The sequence below is a fragment of the Tachysurus fulvidraco genome, chromosome 9 (assembly GCF_022655615.1).
Source record: "Tachysurus fulvidraco isolate hzauxx_2018 chromosome 9, HZAU_PFXX_2.0, whole genome shotgun sequence".
NCBI classification, from domain to species: domain Eukaryota; kingdom Metazoa; phylum Chordata; class Actinopteri; order Siluriformes; family Bagridae; genus Tachysurus; species Tachysurus fulvidraco.
This window is the reverse complement of record NC_062526.1, coordinates 21,705,438-21,726,846: the sequence shown is the minus strand read 5'-3', so window position 1 is coordinate 21,726,846 and position 21,409 is coordinate 21,705,438. Positions and strand designations below refer to the sequence as shown.

Genomic DNA, 21,409 nt, shown 5'->3' with positions numbered 1-21,409 from the left:
ACAGCAGGCTTTATGTATCTGAAATGTAACTGAAGGGACATTTCAGATTCGAGGGGCTTTGCGGATCAAAATCTTCCATGTATGTTTTGTTGTCCGTTCTTCATTTGATTTATTTTTCTCTCTCTTCTTTTGTTTGGCGGGTTTTTTGTTTTTACCCGCTTGTGATATGTAATGTAATAATGTACTGTACCTTTAAATTGTGGCGGGCTGCCCCTGCTCTCTGGTCGAAGGAAACCCTGTAGTGGCTTTCTGAGGGGACCCAAGATGGCCGAACATTTACAGTTGGGCTAATCGTTGCTCTCTTTATAGACGTTGTTATTTGATGGTGTACAGCGTCTACGTTACACGCTTATAGTACCGGAAAGTCGGAAGAGTTCTCCCATTCGACTAGTTACGTTTCGTAATGTACGTTTGTGTGTGAGAAGAGAAGCAGGTCCTTCTACGGCCCGCAGCCAGAACATGGCGGAACACTTAGCCAAAATATAGCTTTGCTGCTAAAGCTGCTAAGACTCGAATATAATGAAAACACTGTTCCGTATGTGGCTCGTTCAACACCGCACAAACACAGCGTGTTCACAATGAGCCCTTAAGGTATCGGTACCACTTTTGAATATTCTTTTACAACCGTTCAGACGTTGATTAGAATCAGAATGTTGAACGCGAGCACGTAGCCTGCTAGCTGACTCGCTAGGACAGCTAGCTAACTGGTGTTTGGGCTCCGTTTGCTTGTAGCAGCTATCGGATCCGAGAGAGGGCGGTTTAAAAATTATATACGTATATGTTTTTCCACCTGCTTTGTTATACGAGTTATCGCTTTACGTACCCGAAGCCTGGCAGACTTTAACGTGTGAAGTTCTCCACGTTTAGGTGAGAATTAAACGACTATGTTGTGGCTAAGTGTCAGTACACAGCTAGTTAGCGTTAGCGCCGCACGTCATTAACGTGACAACAGGTAGCGTGTAAATAAATGTCCAGTGTGGTCCGTGCTGTGCAACGGAGAATCTAACGAGAGGACGAATCCGATTCAGGGATTGATCGTTTGTATCAAGGACAAACAAAACTAGGAAGCTAAAGAGTCGACTCGCAAGAATGACTGACACTCGGCGACGAGTGAAGGTCTACACGTTGAATGAAGACCGGCAGTGGGATGACCGGGGAACAGGGCACGTATCCTCCGGTTATGTCGAAAGGCTCAAAGGCATGTCTCTGTTGGTGAGGGCAGAGAGCGACGGTAAGTTCAGTCCGATTCTTGAATCCCTTAAATGAATAGATTTCTCAGTCAGTGTCACGCATATTTACGTCTGTTTTTTTTTTCACAGGCTCTCTGTTGCTGGAGTCAAAAATCAACCCCAATACAGCATATCAAAAACAGCAGGTGAGTTTGTTTTGTATTTTCTTAACTCCTCCGATCTCTGATCTTTGTTTTCTGTGCAGAAGCAGAAAAAGGTGTTTTTGCACTTCAAGATTCTTTTTTTTTCTGTTCTATTTACATTGCACATAATTGCACAGGAATGATTCAAGGGGCTTTTAGGGCTGAAAACGTGTTAGATAGAAGAAATTAGTTTTATCAAATGTGCTTAGATAGCTATAAAATAAAATCACCCAGAGCCGTGTTAAATAGCAGGTACTTAAATACACGTCAAGTTAAAAATGTGTCATATGCAGCATTTATTTTCTCTGTTTACTTACCTGTGTCTCAGTAAGATCAGTTTGCATCTACAAAAAAAATGTTGCTCAACCCAAAATCCCTTGCGTGTTTGGTTCATTTCTTGCAGTCTGGTCATTTCTTAGACAAACACTTTCTTTCTGGGAACCGAATTGCCCTTTTTTAAAATGGACCGAGACCACCTCGCTCAGACGGTCCCACTTGTCTTATCCTCTGAGAGAGAAAAAACCCACCATTGTTAGATTCAGACAGACTACACCATAAATATGTGAAAGTAGTCTGTGGGCCTTTTTACACCTGGTCACTTCATGTGTTTTCTCTCATCCGATAGCTATCTGATTTGTTAAAACTGTTCCATTTACATTAGGCCACATAAATGCGTCTTGGCAAATCGGATATCAATCTGATCTTTCTACTCCCGCCCAATATGCAAATATATTTTACCTCATTTCCGGGGTAATTGAAATGGAGCACGCTTTGGTGTGTGCGGTTGCTACAAAAAACAGCATTTACTGTTTGCTGCATTTTCGCTGGCAGCAGCAGTGCATTTTAAGACCCAATGAGACACCTGAGTGAAAGATCGGAGCCAGCACTGGTGGGAAAACATTTGTTTATGGTGCGACGCACGACTCGCGAGTCACCTGCGAGTGACGTACTTCCGTTTGGGAGGAGTATAGTGCTGACGTATGTGGCTTGAACAACCACATGCATTTACACCTGTCCAGTTTCATCTGAAATTATATATATATAAGTGAAGTGGTTTGAGCTATCGGATTTATATCCATCTCGAAACCGTTTCGGAGGGCATTTAGACCTGGTCTTTTTACGATCGGATAGCTATCGGATCACAGAAAACGCATGAAGTGACCAGGTGTAAAAACCACCTAAGGCTACAACCAGGACAACCATGAGGTTTAACATTCAGTCAGCTGTGCAAACTCAACACAAATGGGGACTTTTACTTTTGTTTGTTTTGTTTGTTTTTTGTTTTTTTGCAGGACACATTGATTGTTTGGTCTGAAGCAGAAAACTATGACCTGGCCCTCAGTTTTCAAGAGAAAGCTGGTTGTGATGAGATCTGGGAGAAGATATGTCAGGTGATCTGAGCACCCACACCTACTCTTTTCCTTTGTTACAGGGTCATTAAAAATTAAACACTTAGTTAGTTTTATTTTTTTATTCATTATTATTATTATTATTATTATTATTATTATTATTATTATTATTATTATTATTATTATTATTTATGTAAAATGATTTTTGGATTACTGATAGACTGAATTTGACATTTATCTGTCTCCTTTCACGAACATGTACGCTATTTACTGAAATAACAAAGGTCACACAAATAAACTTAGTTATCATTCATGCTTGGGCTTTTTGCTTGAAAGAACTTGTCTTTGTTACATTATATGTTCAGTGACTGACGGTAAGAAAAAATAGAAGAAAGTTGGATTGGTGCATCCCTATTTATGTGGCTTGTTTGTCTTGTTATTTCTACAGGTTCAGGGTAAGGACCCGTCGGTGGACATCACCCAGGAGCTGATCGATGAATCAGAGGAGGAGCGTTTTGAGGACATGTCCTCTCCTGGTCTGGAGTTGCCTCCATGCGAGCTCTCACGCTTGGAAGAGGTGGCTGAGCTGGTGGCATCTTCACTGCCATCTCCGCTGCGACGTGAGAAGCTGGCGCTAGCGCTGGAGAACGAGGGCTATATCCGCAAGCTGCTGGAGCTGTTTCGTGTGTGTGAGGATTTGGAGAATCGTGAAGGCCTGCACCACTTGTATGACATTGTCAAGGGTATCTTTCTTCTAAACCGCACGGCTCTATTCGAGGTTATGTTCTCCGATGAGTGTATCATGGACGTGATCGGATGCCTGGAATTTGATCCGGCATTGCCACAGCCACGCCGCCATCGTGAGTTCCTTACCACCACAGCTCGCTTTAAGGAGGTTATTCCCATCACAGACCCTGAGCTGCGCCAGAAGATCCACCAGACATACCGTGTGCAGTACATCCAGGACATGGTGCTGCCTACACCTTCTGTGTTTGAAGAAAACATGCTTTCTACCCTGCACTCATTCATCTTCTTCAACAAAGTGGAGATTGTCGGTATGCTACAGGTGGGTCTCAATAACACGTCTCCTCAAAATCACGGACGCACTCACCCAAGAAAAAAAAAAAGACAAAAACTTGCATAATGGAGGCAATAGGTATAGCATGTCATAGGACAACGTCTTTCGTCTGATCGTTTTCTGAAGAAAAGGTGAGTGGTGCTTGCTGTGGCATAACTCGTCTCCGAGTGGACAGACAGGGTGCCAATACTTTTTGGTGACAAGCGGTCGGATAGGGTGGCAAAATGTTGGATGCGAGAGTATAGATAGGATGACAATACTATTAAAGGCATGAGTACAGATTGGGTCTCCTCACTGTGCTGAACATTCTGATATGTCTCATGTTCATGTTGCTGTAATTTACAGATTCCTCTTATTTTGGCTGTTGACTTGCACGTGACATCACGTGACCTTATGTGATGTCACCAGAATACACATAACAGTTTTCCTCATTGTGCCGAGCATTTGTGCATCTTCTCAGCTACAGTGACTGAGAGAGCTGGAGAGAAAAAGGTCCTCAGCTCTGTGCACAAGCGTGTGTGTGTGAGTTAAACCGGGATTCTGAGATTCTGTCAACATATTTCAGTGGGAATTCATGGCACATTCCATCATCCTTATCGGGGAAAACCGTAAATACAGTCGCTTATAAATCTCATAGCACATCTTTACTGAACAAGCTACACAGTTTGACACCTCATATACGTGTCTACGCCAAACAATGCTGTTACAGGACAAAATTAGTACGGAAGAAGAAGCAGGCGAGAGAGTATTAGTGTCCTTTACGTAGCAATCACCACTAATTAATGATATTGTTCAATATCCACTGATGTTCTTGATGATTATTTTATATGTATTTTGGATGTGTTGTTAATATGAAAAAAAAATTTAATCAGAAGTATGCTCAGATTTTACACATAATGTTATAGATGATGATAATTAGAAAGCAGATAAATACTGTTTTTTTTTAAATATATATAAAATTATAAAAGCAGTATCTCAGAAGCCTTTTGTGAAATCAGATTTCAGCTTCATAGTGATGACAGCAAGCATTTTAGTTTGTATTATCTTGTTTTTTTTTTTGTCTTGTGGTTTTTACCAGGACCTACAATTTGGAGTGAGGGGAAAAAGAGATCTCATCCAATAGTTTTCAGCTACTGTTGGTTTTTAATGCTTCTCTCTGGTTAGCTCTGTACAGCGGTTATGTAATAATTCGGGATAAACTCAGGACTAAACATAATAGTCATTTTTGCATGTCGTCTTTTATGTCGTAACCGTTAGCTGTTACGAATCCACGAGTCCATGTCCAAGCGAACCGACAGTTCAGTTGCATTGTGAGGACCTTTAGTTTGTGTAATATGTGTTACGATTGTCATACGGAGTTACTGGACTTTGTACAATGCTGCAGAAATACACTGTGCTTTGGATATCAGGACCAAAGCTGGAATAATGCAGCATATTAAGCTTGAGTGATATCATGTTTTTTAATTGTTTCATGTTATTTTACGTTGAAAAGACACTAAGACGTTTCTTCTTGTTCTATATACACCAGACTTTAACAGTGAATATGCTTGTATGCATTATTGATTTGCATAGACGCTCTGAACCCGTTACATAGGCGCTTGGAAGCTTCATCGCTTCTCTTAATCCTACACAAGCATCTCTGCTTTCTGTCACAGTAAATAAACAACGTTTGAGTTCATTAATAAAATCTTTTAACGCATGTTGGTTAAGGTTAGATAATTATACAGACAAATCAGTATAACTATATTATTGATGTGAAATGGTGGCTGAAATGGCGTTGTTTAAATGCAGAAATCTATCAGAGTGCACAATCCTACAGTGTAAACAGAGGAAAATGTCAGCTATGTGGACATTAGACAGCGATTTTATATTACACTCCCCTCTGTTCTCTCCTTTCTAACCTGAAAAGGTTGATTTTTAGTCAGGTAGAAATAAAATCAAAAATATGTAAAATAAATAAGTGAGCCGTCGATATTAGGTAGATTTTTCTATATTTCCTGTTTGCGTCCCACAACACTTGCTTAAATTTGGCTTTTTAAATCAAATTTTTAAGTAAATGTGTGTGGGGGGAAATAATACTCCAAGGCATACATTGAACAGATTCAGACTCTTCAAACAAATTAATATGCTGTATGAGGCTTTGTCCATATGTTTTATCAGAGAAGCCAGATGGAGCTGATTGGATCTTTCAGAAGGAAATAAGTGTGGTGTCTGTGGTGTTATTTGATGATTTGGAAAAGAAACAAAAAAACGGACAATCTGGTTCCTTTTTATTATTATTTTTTATTTATTATTATTTTTTTTAATGCAGGTTCCTGCAGTGGTGTTGTAATATAATGCCTCAGACAGGATGGTATTGGTTCCCATGGAAACCCAGGGAGATTTCCATCAAGCTCCGTATAGAGCGAACCTCAATTAGGTACAATTCTGTATCAGTTTATTTGTCCATAGGTTATTTTGCAAAAGAAGCACATTTTGGACCTTTTTTCTGAGAACAAAATGTTCAAAAACCCATTTTATTTCAGACATTAATATAGTGCTTCTGGGTGATTCCAACCTGTGGGATAATGTCCGATCTTTTGTGCTTTTTTCTTTTCTTTTCATGGGGTTCATGACGTTTCACTCAGTTAATGGTAAACGCTTAAGCAGTGCGTGACGGTAATACCTAAATTTGGTTTATAGACGTGAAAATAATTAGACGTTATAATTGTACACATTAACAATGCAGAAAAAAGTAATAATCAAATCAAATAATCAAATACTTTTAAAAGTATTTCCAAAAAATAAACAGACAAAACGCTTCATTAAACACCACTAATTTAATAACATGGAAAAACGCTTTTGGCAAAAATTGCGGACTGACTAAATGAATGTAGTATTAGGATTTGAATAATTTGCATAATTTTATAACACAGAAGACATTTAGCATTCAGACATTTGTACGATTTTTTTTTAATGTTGATGATATCTAGCAACATTTTCCAACACACACACAAATGGAAAACATTGCTAGATATCGGCAACGAGGATAATTGTGTGTGCGTGTGTTGTAATGCAGAGAGGCGGTTTAGGTAGGTATGGTTTACAGAAGCATACAGAAGGTTCTGTGTGCGCTTTCAGTTTTAACGTTTCCTGCGATTCTCTGCATCAGCCAGCATTCAGGAGACCGGCTGAGGCAGGGAGGTGTTTCTGGTTGTGTTTGATACGATGTGATGCAGAATCATTCATAAATTCAAATAAATCTAAAACCTCTTGATGCAATATCCCCTGACCCTACTTCAGTTTTCAATTCACTGAGCAACTCACAAAACACCAGACCTTAAAGTCTAATGTGTATGTTGTTGCCTTTTGCCTATTTTGATGCGATCCGTCATATGGTTAAGGTTATGGACCACAGACAGCTATTTGACACGACACCCTAAATTGAACCCAGAAATAATATTTGCATATTCGATTACTCTCCGCTTCATAGTTCTGTTTTGTTTTATTTATTTATTTATTTATTTTCAGGACGATGAGAAGTTTCTTACAGAGCTCTTTGCACAACTAACAGATGAGGCTACAGATGACGACAAACGGCAAGAACTGGTAATGACGAGTTCTTCGTTGATATTATAGCATCTGTATAGCAGCAGTATTGCATGCTTAACCTGCCTTGTTGTTAACCTTTTTTTTTTGTCTTGAAGGTCAATTTTCTGAAGGAGTTCTGCGCCTTCTCGCAGACTCTACAGCCACAAAACAGAGATGCGTTCTTCAAGACCCTCTCCAACATGGGAATTCTGCCAGCGTTGGAAGTTATACTGGTGAGTCTGCACCTGTTCATGCAAGATCTCGTATATGATTTGATCAAGTTTGAAGCATCTAGTGTTTGCAAAGTGAAAGCTGTGTAGTCTTTCGTTCTTTCTGTGTGTATGTCTTTCTTCCTTCCTTTATTTCTGCATGTCTGTCTGTCTTTCATTGTTCGTCTTTCTTTCTTTTTGTACGTTTTTTTTTCTTTCTTTCTTTCTTTCTTTCTTTCTTTCTTTCTTTCTTTCTTTCTTTCTTTCTTTCTTTCTTCTGTATCTCTGTCTGTCTTTCGTTGTTCATCTTTCTTTCTTTCTGTACGTCTTTCTCTCTTTCTTTCTGTAGGTCTTCCTCTCTTTCTGTACTTCTTTCTTTCTGTTTGTCTTTTTGTCTTTCTTTCTTTTTATATATCTTACTACCTGCCACAATATTCTGTGTACTCATCTCTTTATTTCTGTGTCTTTGTAATTCTGACAATAATAATAACTGTTAAACATAGAGTACTGCTGCAGTGATTATTTAGCGACAGTGTCCATGTAGGGGTTGCGTTAGTAAGAAATGTATAACTCGGTGAACCCTGTTTGAGTTTAGCTTATTTGCTATTGATCAGGGGATGGATGATGTGCACGTGCGGGGTGCAGCAACAGATATCTTCTCTTACCTGGTGGAGTACAACCCCTCTATGGTGCGCGAGTTTGTCATGCAGGAGTCCCAGCAGAATGATGATGTGAGTAACACACACACACACACACACACACAGACACAGGCCACTGATCAATCCATTTGCCCATGCATATAAAAGTTGTTCATAGAGGCATAATAACCCTTTCCAGTGCTTTATATTTCTTTTAATAGCAGTAAATAAGAAATGATTATTTTCTGACGTTTATGATTTACATTAGCAGTAATATATGACTGGGTTATATGCCATTTTTGTTCTCTAAATTCTGCTCATTATATTAAGTCAGTTTAACAGCTCATTGCATTGTCAGTGATAGATGGATCATCTTTGTCTAATCTGTCCTGTCTCTAGCCCAGGGGTTCTCATATGAGGGCCCAGAGTGGACAAATTAATTTTCTGTGACTCCAAACAACGCTACTTGAAATGTTATGAAGTCAGTAAAGTATGTGTAACGTAAGACTTTCATCTCTCGACACAACTTTCCAAAAAGTCAGGAGGTCTTTTCACACAGCTTACAGCTTCATTACAGCTTTAAACGAAACAGGCGTTGGGTGGGGTGGTGTGATCCGGCTCAACACAAAGCAGAGGAGCCTGGTTTATACGTGATGCATGACTTTGTGTGCGTTTGTGAGCTGCATAGTTCACACGTACGCCTGTCTGTCTTGTGCAGTCTCTGCCTACGCTATAGCAGCCAGAGCCAAGACATCATGTCTGTCTCTCTGTCAAACACACTGCTTCTCATTAGAACTTGATTTTGAAACAAATGAGATTTTGTATAATAGTCAGTTTCTCTCGTGCCCCTGTTTGTAAATCAGCCTTTGTTCTAGATCCTTTACGCTCGCTTCTTGCCAGATTAGGCATCATTAATTTAGAAGTGTTAAATGCAACTGACTGCATTAACAAATGTAAATGTGTGTAATGGTTAGAAAGCTACAAATAAGAAGATTAAAGGGAATAAATCAGTGGTAATGGTGTACCAGTAAATTTCTATAGGTCTGTAGTTCGTAAGACTGGAAGAACATTAGAACCAGGAAAAAAGTGACAATTATTTAAAATACACTTTTATATGTAAGTGAGCATGAGCATGAACAACCACTCTTAGTATAAGTATAAATGTAGTTTTTAAACCGTTATTGTCAACAGATAATACATGGTTTCAGGCAGGATACATTATTTCTAGTAGATTTTTTTTTTTATGTCAAATAACTTATTTCTTACTTTTGTGTCGTTTTTTTTTTTTTTGCAGGATATCTTGTTGATTAATCTAATCATTGAGCACATGATCTGTGATACGGACCCTGAGCTGGGGGGAGCTGTGCAGCTAATGGGGCTACTGAGGACCCTAGTGGACCCTGAAAACATGCTGGCAACTGCTAATGTGAGTCATTTATAACATATCAACATCATCTGTAGTTCATAGAGGATTATATACACAGATCAGCCGTAACATTGAATCTACTGACCGGTGATGTGAATAACATTAGTTATCTTACGTTACAATGGGACCTATCATGGGGTGGGATCTTTTAGGCAGCAAATGAACAGTCGTTTCTCCAAGTTGGTGTTTTGGAAGCAGGAACAATGGTTAAACTTTAGGATTGGAACAACTTTGACAACGGCCAAATTTTGACAGCTGAACTGTTGGTTCAGAAAGTCTCCAAAACAGCAGGTCTTGAAATGTTCCTGTTATGGGTCATGGATCGAAGGCTAGCCAGTCTGGTCTGATCCCACAGGACAGTTACTGTAGCACAGATTGCTGAAAAGAACGCACAGTGTATTGAAGCTTGCTGCTTGTAGGGCTGCAACACACACAGACTGGTCAGCGTATCCATGTTGATGCTTGTCTACCACCAAAAGTACCTACAGTGTGGCCACTTCTTTGTGCCAGTTATCACAGCACACTTTCAGAGCTCTTGTGGAGTCTGTGTCTCAAAGGGGGCAGAGCTGTTTAGGTGGCATAAGTGGGATCTTGACAATATTAGGCAGGTAGTTTTAATGTTATGGCTGATTGGTGTAAGTACATTGTTTCCTTCTCTCTACCTTAGCATTAGCATTGTGTATTAGCAGTGAAGTAACCGATTTTGTAGTGCTCGTATGCTACCAGCACACATTTTCTTTTTACAGACATTTTGGATCTAATCTGTTGCATTTCAACAATCAAAACCTTTTTTGTCTTTTGCAGAAAACAGAAAAGACAGAGTTCTTAAGTTTTTTCTATAAGCATTGCATGCATGTGCTCTCTGCTCCATTGCTGGCCAATACCACTGAGGATAAACCAAGCAAAGGTGAGTGTCTGTGTGTGTGTGTGTGTGTGTGTCTGTGTCTGTGTGCCTGTCTGTGTGTGTGTCTGTGTGTGTGTGCGTGTGCCTGTCTGTGTGTATGTGCCTGTCTGTGTGTGTGTGCCTGTCTGTGTGTGTGTGTGCCTGTCTGTGTGTGTGCCTGTCTGTGTGTGTGTGTGCCTGTCTGTGTGTGTGTGTGCCTGTCTGTGTGTGTGTGTGCCTGTCTGTGTGTGTGCCTGTCTGTGTGTGTGCCTGTCTGTGTGTGTGTGTGCGCCTGTCTGTGTGTGTGTGTGTGTGTGCCTGTCTGTGTGTGTGTGTGTGTGTGCCTGTCTGTGTGTGTGTGTGTGCCTGTCTGTGTGTGTGTGTGTGCCTGTCTGTGTGTGTGTGTGTGCCTGTCTGTGTGTGTGTGTGTGCCTGTCTGTGTGTGTGTGTGTGCCTGTCTGTGTGTGTGTGTGTGCCTGTCTGTGTGTGTGTGTGTGCCTGTCTGTGTGTGTGTGTGTGTGTGCCTGTCTGTGTGTGTGCGTGTCTGTGTGTGTGCGTGCCTGTCTGTGTGCCTGTCTGTGTGCCTGTCTGTGTGCCTGTCTGTGTGCCTGTCTGTGTGCCTGTGTGTGTGCCTGTGTGTGTGCCTGTCTGTCTGTGTGTGTGTGTGCCTGTCTGTGTGTGTGTGTGCCTGTCTGTGTGTGTGTGTGTGCCTGTCTGTGTGTGTGTGTGTGCCTGTCTGTGTGTGTGTGTGTGCCTGTCTGTGTGTGTGTGTGTGTGTGTGTGTGTGTGTGCCTGTCTGTGTGTGTGTGTGTGCCTGTCTGTGTGTGTGTGTGTGCCTGTCTGTGTGTGTGTGTGTGTGTGCCTGTCTGTGTGTGTGTGTGTGTGTGTGTGTGTGTGTGTGTGTGCCTGTCTGTGTGTGTGTGTGTGTGTGCCTGTCTGTGTGTGTGTGTGTGCCTGTCTGTGTGTGTGTGTGTGTGCCTGTCTGTGTGTGTGTGTGTGCCTGTCTGTGTGTGTGTGTGTGTGCCTGTCTGTGTGTGTGTGTGTGTGCCTGTCTGTGTGTGTGTGTGTGTGCCTGTCTGTGTGTGTGCCTGTCTGTGTGTGTGCCTGTCTGTGTGTGTGCCTGTCTGTGTGTGTGCCTGTCTGTGTGTGTGCCTGTCTGTGTGTGTGCCTGTCTGTGTGTGTGCCTGTCTGTCTGTGTGTGTGCCTGTGTGCCTGTGTGTGTGCCTGTGTGTGTGCCTGTCTGTGTGCCTGTGTGTGTGCCTGTCTGTGTGTGTGTGTGTGTGCCTGTCTGTGTGTGTGTGTGTGCGCCTGTCTGTGTGTGTGTGAGAGACTGTCTGTGTGTGTGTGTGCGCCTGTCTGTGTGTGTGTGTGCGCCTGTCTGTGTGTGTGTGCGCGTGTGTGTGTGTGTGTGTGTGCGTGTGTGTGTGTGTGTGTGTGTGTGTGTGTGTGTGTGTGTGCGCGCCTGTCTGTGTGTGTGTGTGCGCCTGTCTGTGTGTGTGTGCGCCTGTCTGTGTGTGTGTGTGCGCCTGTCTGTGTGTGTGTGTGCGCCTGTCTGTGTGTGTGTGTGCGCCTGTCTGTGTGTGTGTGTGCGCCTGTCTGTGTGTGTGTGTGCGCCTGTCTGTGTGTGTGTGTGCGCCTGTGTGTGCCTGTCTGTCTGTGTGTGTGTGCCTGCCTGTCTGTGTGTGTGTGTGTGCCTGCCTGTCTGTGTGTGTGTGTGTGCCTGTCTGTGTGTGTGTGTGTGTGTGTGTGTGCCTGTCTGTGTGTGTGTGTGTGTGTGTGTGTGTGTGCCTGTCTGTGTGTGTGTGTGTGTGTGTGCCTGTCTGTGTGTGTGTGTGTGTGTGTGTGCCTGTCTGTGTGTGTGCGCGCGCGCCTGTCTGTCTGTCTGTCTGTCTGTCTGCGTCTGTGTGTTTGTCTGTGTGTGTGGGGAAAATGCCAAATATATTTTGTCTGTGTTTAACAAACTGTGGAAGTGAGCTGGAATGTGAGTTGAATACATGGGCTTTTAAATTTAAACATTCTCTATATCAGTGGTGTTGAAATATTTCCAAGCTAACCATTACAGACAAAACATTCTCCCTTCTCAGCCTCTGTGTTCTTTTTTGCAGATGATTTCCAGACTTGCCAGTTGTTGGCTCTGATTGTGGAGCTCCTCACCTTCTGTGTGGAACATCACACGTATCACATAAAGAACTATATTATCAACAAAGACATCCTGCGCAGAGTGTTGGTGCTCACTGCATCCCAGCATGCCTTTCTAGCCCTCTGTGAGTAATCATTCAGTCTCACACTCCTAAATAAACTCTTTTCTTCATTTTACTGTTTATTTATGTTAAGGGATTGTTGTATTTAAAATTCAAACATTAAAACTCTAATAAGAGAAGGGCTTAGTGTTAGTACTCAGTTACATTCTATAATAGTACATTTGAGACAGACAATTGGTAAAGGTATTGCATGTTAATGATTTTATTTTGTGTCATGCGGGGGTGGTGGTGGTGGTGGTTATTAACACATTTCTACCTGTCCGTTATTGTGTACTCTTATTGTGCTGTGCAGGTTCTTTGCGATTTATGAGGAAAATTGTCGGACTAAAGGACGAATTCTACAACCGTTATATCATGAGGAACTTCCTGTTTGAGCCAGTGGTCAAAGCGTTCCTCAACAATGGTTCCCGATACAACCTCATCAACTCAGCCATTATAGAGATGTTTGAATATGTGCGCGTGGTGAGTACACTCCACATGCCACGCAGGATTCCGTTTTTTTTTAAGGGAGTTCTCTTTTCTTTCCCCATCCTTCCCATTTGAAACTATATCATATAGGGATTACGTTTGTGACCAATCATATAAGAGATGCTCTAACATCTGTTACTAATGTAATAAATGTGACACAGCACAGAAATGTCATAGCGCCAAATTATATAATTTCTGCGCTATGGGATTTCCCTCCGTTTCTGAGATGTTAGATGTTATATATATATTACACATCATTATTAAATATTGTACACTTTTCTTCTCCCTCTTCACCTTTTCAGCCATTTTCTTCTCTGATAAAAAAACTCTAAGCTTCTTAAAAGTCCTCCTCACGACTCCTAACACTTTCTGACCTGAAGAGCTGTTTTAAGGGTTAAGGTGCTTTATGAATATATTTTATCTTTACTAGGATCTTCGCTTTCATTTTGAGGGGAAACGCTCACATTTCTAAAAATCTTTGTAGAATTTTTGTCATGAGGAGCAAATCTTTACACTTTTATTTTTTGAATACAAAACCAGGTCTAACTACATTTCAACTGAATTTCCCGTTTGCAGGAGGACGTGAAATCCCTGACAGCTCACATCATAGAGAACTACTGGAAAGCCCTGGAGGATGTCGACTATGTTCAGACGTTTAAGGGTCTCAAGCTTCGGTATGAGCAGCAGAGGGAAAGACAGGACAACCCGAAACTCGACAGGTCAGAGTCTGAGCTTATTATGTGAAAAAGACCTCTGTGTTAAAATAATGGCACTTTTAGAGTGTGGCGAACATATTTATTGTGAGTGCACATGTTTACATAAAGAAAGTAATGCACTTAATTATGACTATGTTGTTTTATTCGTTGTATTGCTACACTTTGCACAGCGGGGGCTATACATTCTGAACGAGTTTCAGAACCTCGGTGTGAAATAAAGTGATTTTTGCATAGCGACCAGACGTTATTCTCTTTCACTGTGTGTTTTAGCAGCATGCGATCAATTTTACGGAACCACCGTTTTCGGCGGGACGCACGGACCTTAGAGGACGAGGAGGAAATGTGGTTTAATGATGAAGATGACTTGGAGGACGGAGAGGCGGTGGTACCGCCCTCAGACAAAATGAAGAATGATGAGGACCTGATGGATCCTATCAGCAAGTTCATGGAAAGAAAGAAGTGTAAGAGTCCATCAGCTTGTCTCTTGTAGCTAGACTCAAATTATGACTTCTATTGTCTTAAAGTGTATATATATATTTGTAGTTTGTACCTTAAAACGTGACTTTACCAGTCTGTGAGAGTGAGAAATCAGAATATAACTCATTGTTACACAATACAAAAAATGTTCACGGCGGTTGCACACAATAATGACCACACAGCACCTGCTAATCACTCGCCCTTCCTCTGCTTTTACTCGTCTGCTCTTCACATTGCCGTCATTAGTCAGTCATTAATCAAACTCATCATGAAGATTTTAGAGATCTAAATAGTTTTATTTATCGGATGGAAGTGTTTTTATTATTGCTGTTGAGTTTGTGCAGCACACAAGATCAGCATATCCAAATAGCTTAATTACTTTTAATGTTTACACAAACGTGCAACGTTCATTACAAAACCTAAAAATAAGTAAATAAATTCTGCACTGCACTATGATTATATATATATATAAAAAACTTTATGACTTTTAATGTGTTTTAAAGGTATATTGTGTGGTCAGTTAGTCATTTTTGCAGTGTGTGTGTATATAGATAGATCAGGGAGATGAAGGGAGAAAAGGGGTCTTCTATTAGACAAAAGCGTGTAGACTTCAACATCAGCTCCTTGGAATGTAGTGATGTGCTTTTTCTCTAATTTTAATATATGAAGAAGAGGAAGACTCTTTTTCTCTCTCTTTTTTTTCCATCACATATCACATCATATCTTAGGTGGCTGTGGTCAGAGCACAGGGTCAGCTTTTATGTAGCCCCCTGTAGCAAATAGGTTCAGGGGTCTTCAGGGCTCTGGGGCCTAGCAGTGTACAGTAAATCTGAACGTGGTGACAGTTTTCACCGGATGTCAGTTCGTTATTTAATGTCTGTAGCAGCACACATCCGGTTGGAAGTTAAAATCCAATTAAAGCTTTAATTACCACATGCCATAGGAGTGAGCGTTAATGACAGCGGATGTTTAAATGATCATAAAGGAGTAGTCGAGACATGTTATTTGTGTACTGCTCCTGGTGTAAAATAGCCTTGTTCTGCAAAAATGTCCTATCTGAAGTTTTTTGTATTAAGATGTTTAATGGAGTTATACTGTGCATTAAAATGAATTGTATTAGCTCATCCTGCAAGCTTCATATCCCACACACTCAAGCTAAGATATGTTAGGTATAACGTTTATAAGGGACACATGACCCAAAAGCCCCTCATTTAATCTCTTCTTCTGGTCGTGTTTCTCAGTAAAAGAGGCCGAGGAGAAAGAGGTTTTGTCAGGGAAATCGAGCTTGTCCGGGAGACAGAGCCCCAGTTTTAAACTGTCCTTCTCCAGCTCGACCAAGCCCAGTCTGTCTTCACCTCCCACAGCCTCACTGCATCCTGGCTCACCTGGATCACCGGGTTCTCCTGGCACAGGGACCAGGAACTCTCCGCCCACGGCAGCTGTCACCACAAAGGTAAATTACTGAATCGTGTGTCGCTTAGTTATATACCGACGTGACATCGTTTTATTTATCTGTTAATATATTGCAAAAATGAAAGACTTTGGGACGTGGCTCAAGCCAGAAGATATAATTCAAAGCTTTAAATCACTTCATAGGTGCTGCTGGAACGAAGGTCTCCTAGGAAATGCAGAATATTTTTTTTACTTTCAACTTTGACAGTGTTTGTTCTGCAGGTCCAGACACTTGTGAGATGGGTCTTGTTAAATAAGAAGTGCTTCTCCATGTCGTGATCTTCAGGGTGAATTTACAACCTGTCCATGTGGCTCCATATAATTAAAGTGAACGAACAGCATTAAAGGGTGTTGTCTTTATATCAGAATAACACTCAGTCAATTACTGATGGGTGGAAGGATCAATCTGGAGACAGGCTCTTCACAAAGGCTCTTCAAAAAAGATGAGCCGAACGTTCTTTAGATGTCGAAATCCTGGAGTGTAGTTCAAGTTCTTTTTTGGTCGTGTCGTATAAGTTTCCTCCGTTCTCCTTCACATAAATATGCCAAAGCCTTCTGAATATGCACCGATCAACCGCAGCGCTAAAAGCACTGACGGCTAAAATGAAAAACATGATTATCTTGTTACAGTCTTACATGTCATGAGGTGGGATATATTAAGTAGCAAATGAACAGTCAGTACTTGCAAAACAGGCATAAAGTTCTAATTTGGAAAGGTCAGTTATTAGAACCTCCTAAATGTGGTCCAAGGCTCATTGATGTGCATAAGGAGAGCAAGGAGCATAAGGCTAGACTGTCTGGTCCGATCATACAGAAGAGCTACTGTAGCACAAACTGATGAAAAATTTCATCCTGGCTATGATAGAACACACAGCACAGCGAAGATTACGGTGTAGCTGCAGACCGGTCGGATTGCCCATGCTGACCTCTGTCCACTGTTTTGGTGGCTCAAGGTGGACCTACACAATTGTATACAGGTGGTGTTAATAATGTGGCTGAAAATTCTTTTGATGTTTTATTTATTTGATCACATTCATGGAGATTGTGTAGGTCTTCATATGACAACTTTGTTTAATTATTATGATTTTTTTTTTTTCTTTTCTGGTAATCGTTTAGGGCGGTTTGGTGGGACTTGTGGACTATCCTGACGATGACGAGGACGACGAGGACGAAGAAGATTCGGACAATAAAGCGGAGAGCCCTCCGCTTTCCAAGAAATCGAAGCTCAGCTCCTAAAACACTCCCCTGCCCAATTGGCACGGTGAAGCTCGGAGGGAGCCTTATCTACAAACTCATTTCAGTGCTCAGCCTAGAACTCAGAATTCAACAAAATGAACGAATAAACAAATGAATGGTTAAAAGAATGAATGCTGCCCCCATAAACCCCCATCAGGAGTCCAAGCAGGGGTTTGCCATGTGGAAACGGAGAAAGGGAGAGCAAGAAAGAAGGAAGAAGAATCGGTCTCGGAGCGAAGAGGAAAACGTGTCCACGTGGGAGTTCAAGTGCCAATCAGAGACAGAGAGCAAGAGAGAGACTCGGAGCAGAAATAGAGTGAGATAATACAGGGTTGGGACAAATGATTGAAAGGAGTTAAAAGAAATGCATCAAAGCTAAAAGTACTGGGGGGTAAAAAACATACACACACTCACACAGAGACTGGTGCCCTATAAAGTGTCCCAGGCTCGGACCAGGACACACTGCCCCCCCTCTCAGGGAAGGACGTCACATGACCCAGATGGGTCAGCCAATCCTGAACCACCGCTCACCTTCGCTGATTCCATTCTCCATTTCCTTCTCTCCTTCCTCTATCCCTTTTTTCTGCCCCTTTTGATTTTTTTACGCTTCTTTCTGTTTTTGTTTTTGGAACCTGACACAATTCTGGGGGCAGAGCAGTCTGGGTTCTCATAGTTGATGTCTTCGTTGTCCTTGTGGCTCAGCGGAAGTTCTTCCTCTTTCAAAGCCAGCGGTTTCCTCGTTTTTTTTCTTCTTCTTCTTCTTGTTCTGTTCTTCTCTTCCTCTCCCTTTTTTAAAATGAAAAAAGAGACCTGCCTTTAAATGTTCAGGACGTTTTCAGTCGCACTTGAACAGGTTTTTAAAACCTCATTAGGGGGAAGAGTTAGTTTTACCCTTTTTTTGCCCTTTGAAACTGCAGATTTTTTGGAAAATTTGTAAGCCCGTCTTGATTAAAGATTGAGTGGAACTCTAGATGTGATTGATTTTTTCCCCCCCTTTTGTCATTTCTTCAATTTTCTTTTACATGAGTGTACTCTTAGTTGGTGGGTATGTTTGGGACCATTAAAAAGATCTTTGCTGTAATATATCTCGTGGCTGTGCTGGTTCCCTGAATGCTGGTCTTTTGTATATGCAGTATACAATTCATTAACAAATTTTACCATGACACTGTAATACTAAGCAAAACTAAATTAAATGGGTTTTGGCAAAGCCATGTTTTCTTAAATCCGTCAAAAATCTGTGAGCCAGATCTTCACATAGAAGTGCACTACCGTGGGCTACCACTTGATGCCACCAACGCTCCTTATCCTACAGCCACCAGCGTAGTAACGTCTATGGTATAACGCGGCCGTTGCTAGAGCTCTGTATCAGAACAGGGATGTTATCACGAACGAAAGATATAAAAATGTATAAATTGTTGTGTCCAGCAGTGGGATTAAAGCAGAGGATGTTTTCACCAAGTCTCCAGGTTCACTTAAAATGTTTGGGTGTTGGTGTATAAACAGATGGTTTGTGTGAGGAGAGTATGGTGGAAATAATCTCGGGCATGATGTAATAAAATTAAGTTGAGAGAATTCTAAGCAGTGTTGCTATAACAGACATTGTTTATGATTACAGCAGCAGTATGTAGGCTCCATTTTTATTTATTTATTTTTTGGGGATATAATTGTATCGCAGTACACAGACATTTTATATTCAACTAGCTACATTGTATTTTTGACCACCATTAAAAAGTAAATGAATGTCTGGATAAACGCCTTGATTACAGTCATATGCAAAGGTTTAGGAACCCCCGACAATTTCCATGATTTTCATTTATAAATATTTGGGTGTTTGGATCAGCAATTTAAGTTTGATCTATCCAATAACTGAAGGACTCAGTAATATTTCAGTAGTGAAATGAGATTTATTGGATTAACAGAAAATAAGCGTAATGAGCTCAACAAACCATTGTGTGTTCTGATTAATCAGTGCTAAGTAGTTACAGGTATTCAAATCAACAAAATGGCAAGGGTGCCCAAATTTATGCATCTGTCTAATTCCATTTTGGTGCATATTGTGCATTTTCTGTTAATCCAATAAACCTCATTTCACTACTGAAATATTACTAGATCAAAATGAAATTGCTGATCCGAACACCCAAATATTTATAGATGAAAATCATGGAAATTGTCAGGGCTTCCTAAACTTTTGCATATGACTGTAAATTGTGAGGGTTACATCAAGAAGGAGATGTGACCCAGTAAATATAAAAATGCTGAAAGTCTTCACTTCAGTGGCTAAACGCTTTATTGAGCCGCTGCTATTTCTGTGACGGTGATGAGCAACGTTTATCAGCTATATTCGGTTTAAATGCTTTAGTGGCAACAGCTTGGTAACCACCTGAACAGTACTTGAGCTAAAACCTGTGTAGAGATGCTACTTCAGTGTTCAGTAGTGATTGTTTTGAAAGGTAAAGCTCAGGATAACATGTATGTATAAATTAGCATGAGCTAGCTAGCATAATAATCAACTAACATCTACAAACTCCTGAATCCCCAGCACCATTTGAGCAAAGCTTAAATGTTTCATTTAGTTAACAACTTAAAAAATGTCTTCCTCAGATATGCTAGAGATACTTGTCGTTTTACTAGAAACACGATCACACAAGTAGGGCAATTTTTTCCTCTCTGATAGTAAGATAGATGATTAAAGAAATCCCAAAGGTTGTCTGCACTATGCTTGTGGCAGTGTGGAAATACCGCTGATGGTAATACCCATGACAAAGCCTCCTGAAAAAAATTCATCAAGTGCAACATTTCACCATTAGCTGACCCAGTTTTTTCTCAGGAATATAGAACAGAATAGAATACAGATCAAAATTCAGACGCTCGTTCATACCTGGGGCAATTTCGCATAGAGGTGTGTTTCTGTGGAGTGGGAGGAAGAACCCACAGCGAAACCACACGAACCCAAACCCTGGACCTGAAAAGTTCTCAGGTTTGTCTCTGAATCTGCTGTGACCTTGCGGATAAAGCACTTTCTGAAAGTGTGCAGAATTAAGACGAAATACTTTCCTTTAGATTGCAATGAGCCTAAATCATGACTGCTACCATAAAAGTCTTGCTTAACTCATCTCAAGTGTATGTATGATGCTTTGCCCTCTGATTCTTTCGTGCATGAATGACTCTTTGTGCTCTGGATGCAATATGGTGAGCTTTTGGACAGCTTTAGGCCATGAACCAGCAGGAGTGCACTCGCTCCAATGCTTTAATCCTGTTTCATTCTGCTGTGACCAGTCGCACCACTTGAACGCCGCATGATAGACTCATCACCCTGAGATGCCATTCAAACCCTATGGCCTGCACGGCATGAGGGAACGAAGCGGCGTGCCGTGGCTGGATGATCCTCAAAGCGAAGGCACTTGGCCAAAGGGGTCTCTGGCTCTTCGTGTGTGGCTAGGATGTGTGGGAAGTGGCAGATTGTTCCTTTTGATTACTGACCTGAAGGACTTTTGTCAAGCTCTGGCTGCTAAAATCTGGCTACAAGGGCCACATTTTGGAAAAGTTTCTATACACAGAATAAACATAGGCAACTGACTGTTTATTCATCTTTGGCTCTGGCTATGCTTTCACTTTGGAGTGAATAAAAAAAAATCAAATAAACCCTTTTTCTTTTTCCAAAGCAGCTTTAATCACACTTTTATAACCTAGTGTGTGGTTTAGGAGTCACTCAAAACTCCCGTGAATCGATTCAGTTCAAAGGATTTGTTTGGGAGAATCGAATCTCCATAATTTGTTTTATGGTAATGCATGTTAATCATACACATGCTATGTCCAAACTGATTTATGAGCATAGCTTAACCCAGTGTGTAGTTAGGGAAGCAAACACTTGACTTACTGATTCATTTCTTCCATCAAACCAAAACTCGTCTTATTCGACTCACTTCGAAGAATTCGTTTGAAAGAATCGGTTAAAAAACCCGCAGCTTCTCTTCCAAATGAAACAGATTAATCATAAACATGTTCCGTCCCAAACCGTTTCGGTCTTAGTTTACCGTAGTGTTGTTATTATTATTATTATTATTATTATTATTATTATTATTATTATATGCGGGTGACCAGCAGATGGCACGAGCGCCCAGCGATCGCTCTGGAGCAGGAAAAAAGACGTTTGTGTGTCGGCGCGCGCAGTAAAGTCTGTGAACCGGAAATCCGAGGCGCTCTTATCCAAACAGCGGCACAATGTGCGCCTTTCACGCGGCCTCAGCGGCGCGCGCTCACAGTTTGTACGCTCT

The 21,409-nt window shown here is 41.2% G+C and overlaps 1 protein-coding gene across 3 annotated transcripts; it reads left to right on the top strand.

Annotated features, from left to right (window-relative positions):
• Positions 1–261: 261 nt before the first annotated feature.
• smek1 (SMEK homolog 1, suppressor of mek1 (Dictyostelium)) lies at positions 262–18,220 on the top strand. 3 transcript variants are annotated; one of them, XM_027135317.2, is made up of 15 exons: positions 262–1,231; positions 1,320–1,375; positions 2,665–2,763; positions 3,170–3,787; positions 7,310–7,387; positions 7,486–7,602; positions 8,193–8,309; positions 9,511–9,642; positions 10,447–10,549; positions 12,631–12,789; positions 13,079–13,248; positions 13,831–13,973; positions 14,241–14,431; positions 15,689–15,900; positions 16,765–16,961. In XM_027135317.2, the coding sequence occupies exons 1-15, from the start codon at positions 1,090–1,092 to the stop codon at positions 16,822–16,824; spliced, it is 2,397 nt and encodes a 798-aa protein (XP_026991118.1). In that variant the 5' UTR covers positions 262–1,089; the 3' UTR covers positions 16,825–16,961. The 3 variants fall into 3 exon arrangements, with proteins under 3 accessions (XP_026991118.1, XP_026991109.1, XP_026991099.1); XM_027135308.2 differs by lacking the exon at positions 16,765–16,961 and adding an exon at positions 17,016–18,220 and having other exon boundaries at positions 265–1,231; positions 14,244–14,431; XM_027135298.2 differs by lacking the exon at positions 16,765–16,961 and adding an exon at positions 17,016–18,220 and having other exon boundaries at positions 265–1,231.
• Positions 18,221–21,409: the final 3,189 nt, after the last annotated feature.

What these genes read in the sequence shown, in the direction of transcription:
- smek1 (XM_027135298.2), top strand. Translation starts at nt 1,090, where the DNA reads ATGACTGACACTCGGCGACGAGTGAAGGTCTACACGTTGAATGAAGAC. An exon ending in AGTCCCAGCAGAATGATGAT is followed by an intron (nt 8,310 to 9,510) that starts GTGAGTAACACA and finishes TTTTTTTTGCAG; the next exon opens with GATATCTTGTTGATTAATCT. An exon ending in ACATGCTGGCAACTGCTAAT is followed by an intron (nt 9,643 to 10,446) that starts GTGAGTCATTTA and finishes TGTCTTTTGCAG; the next exon opens with AAAACAGAAAAGACAGAGTT.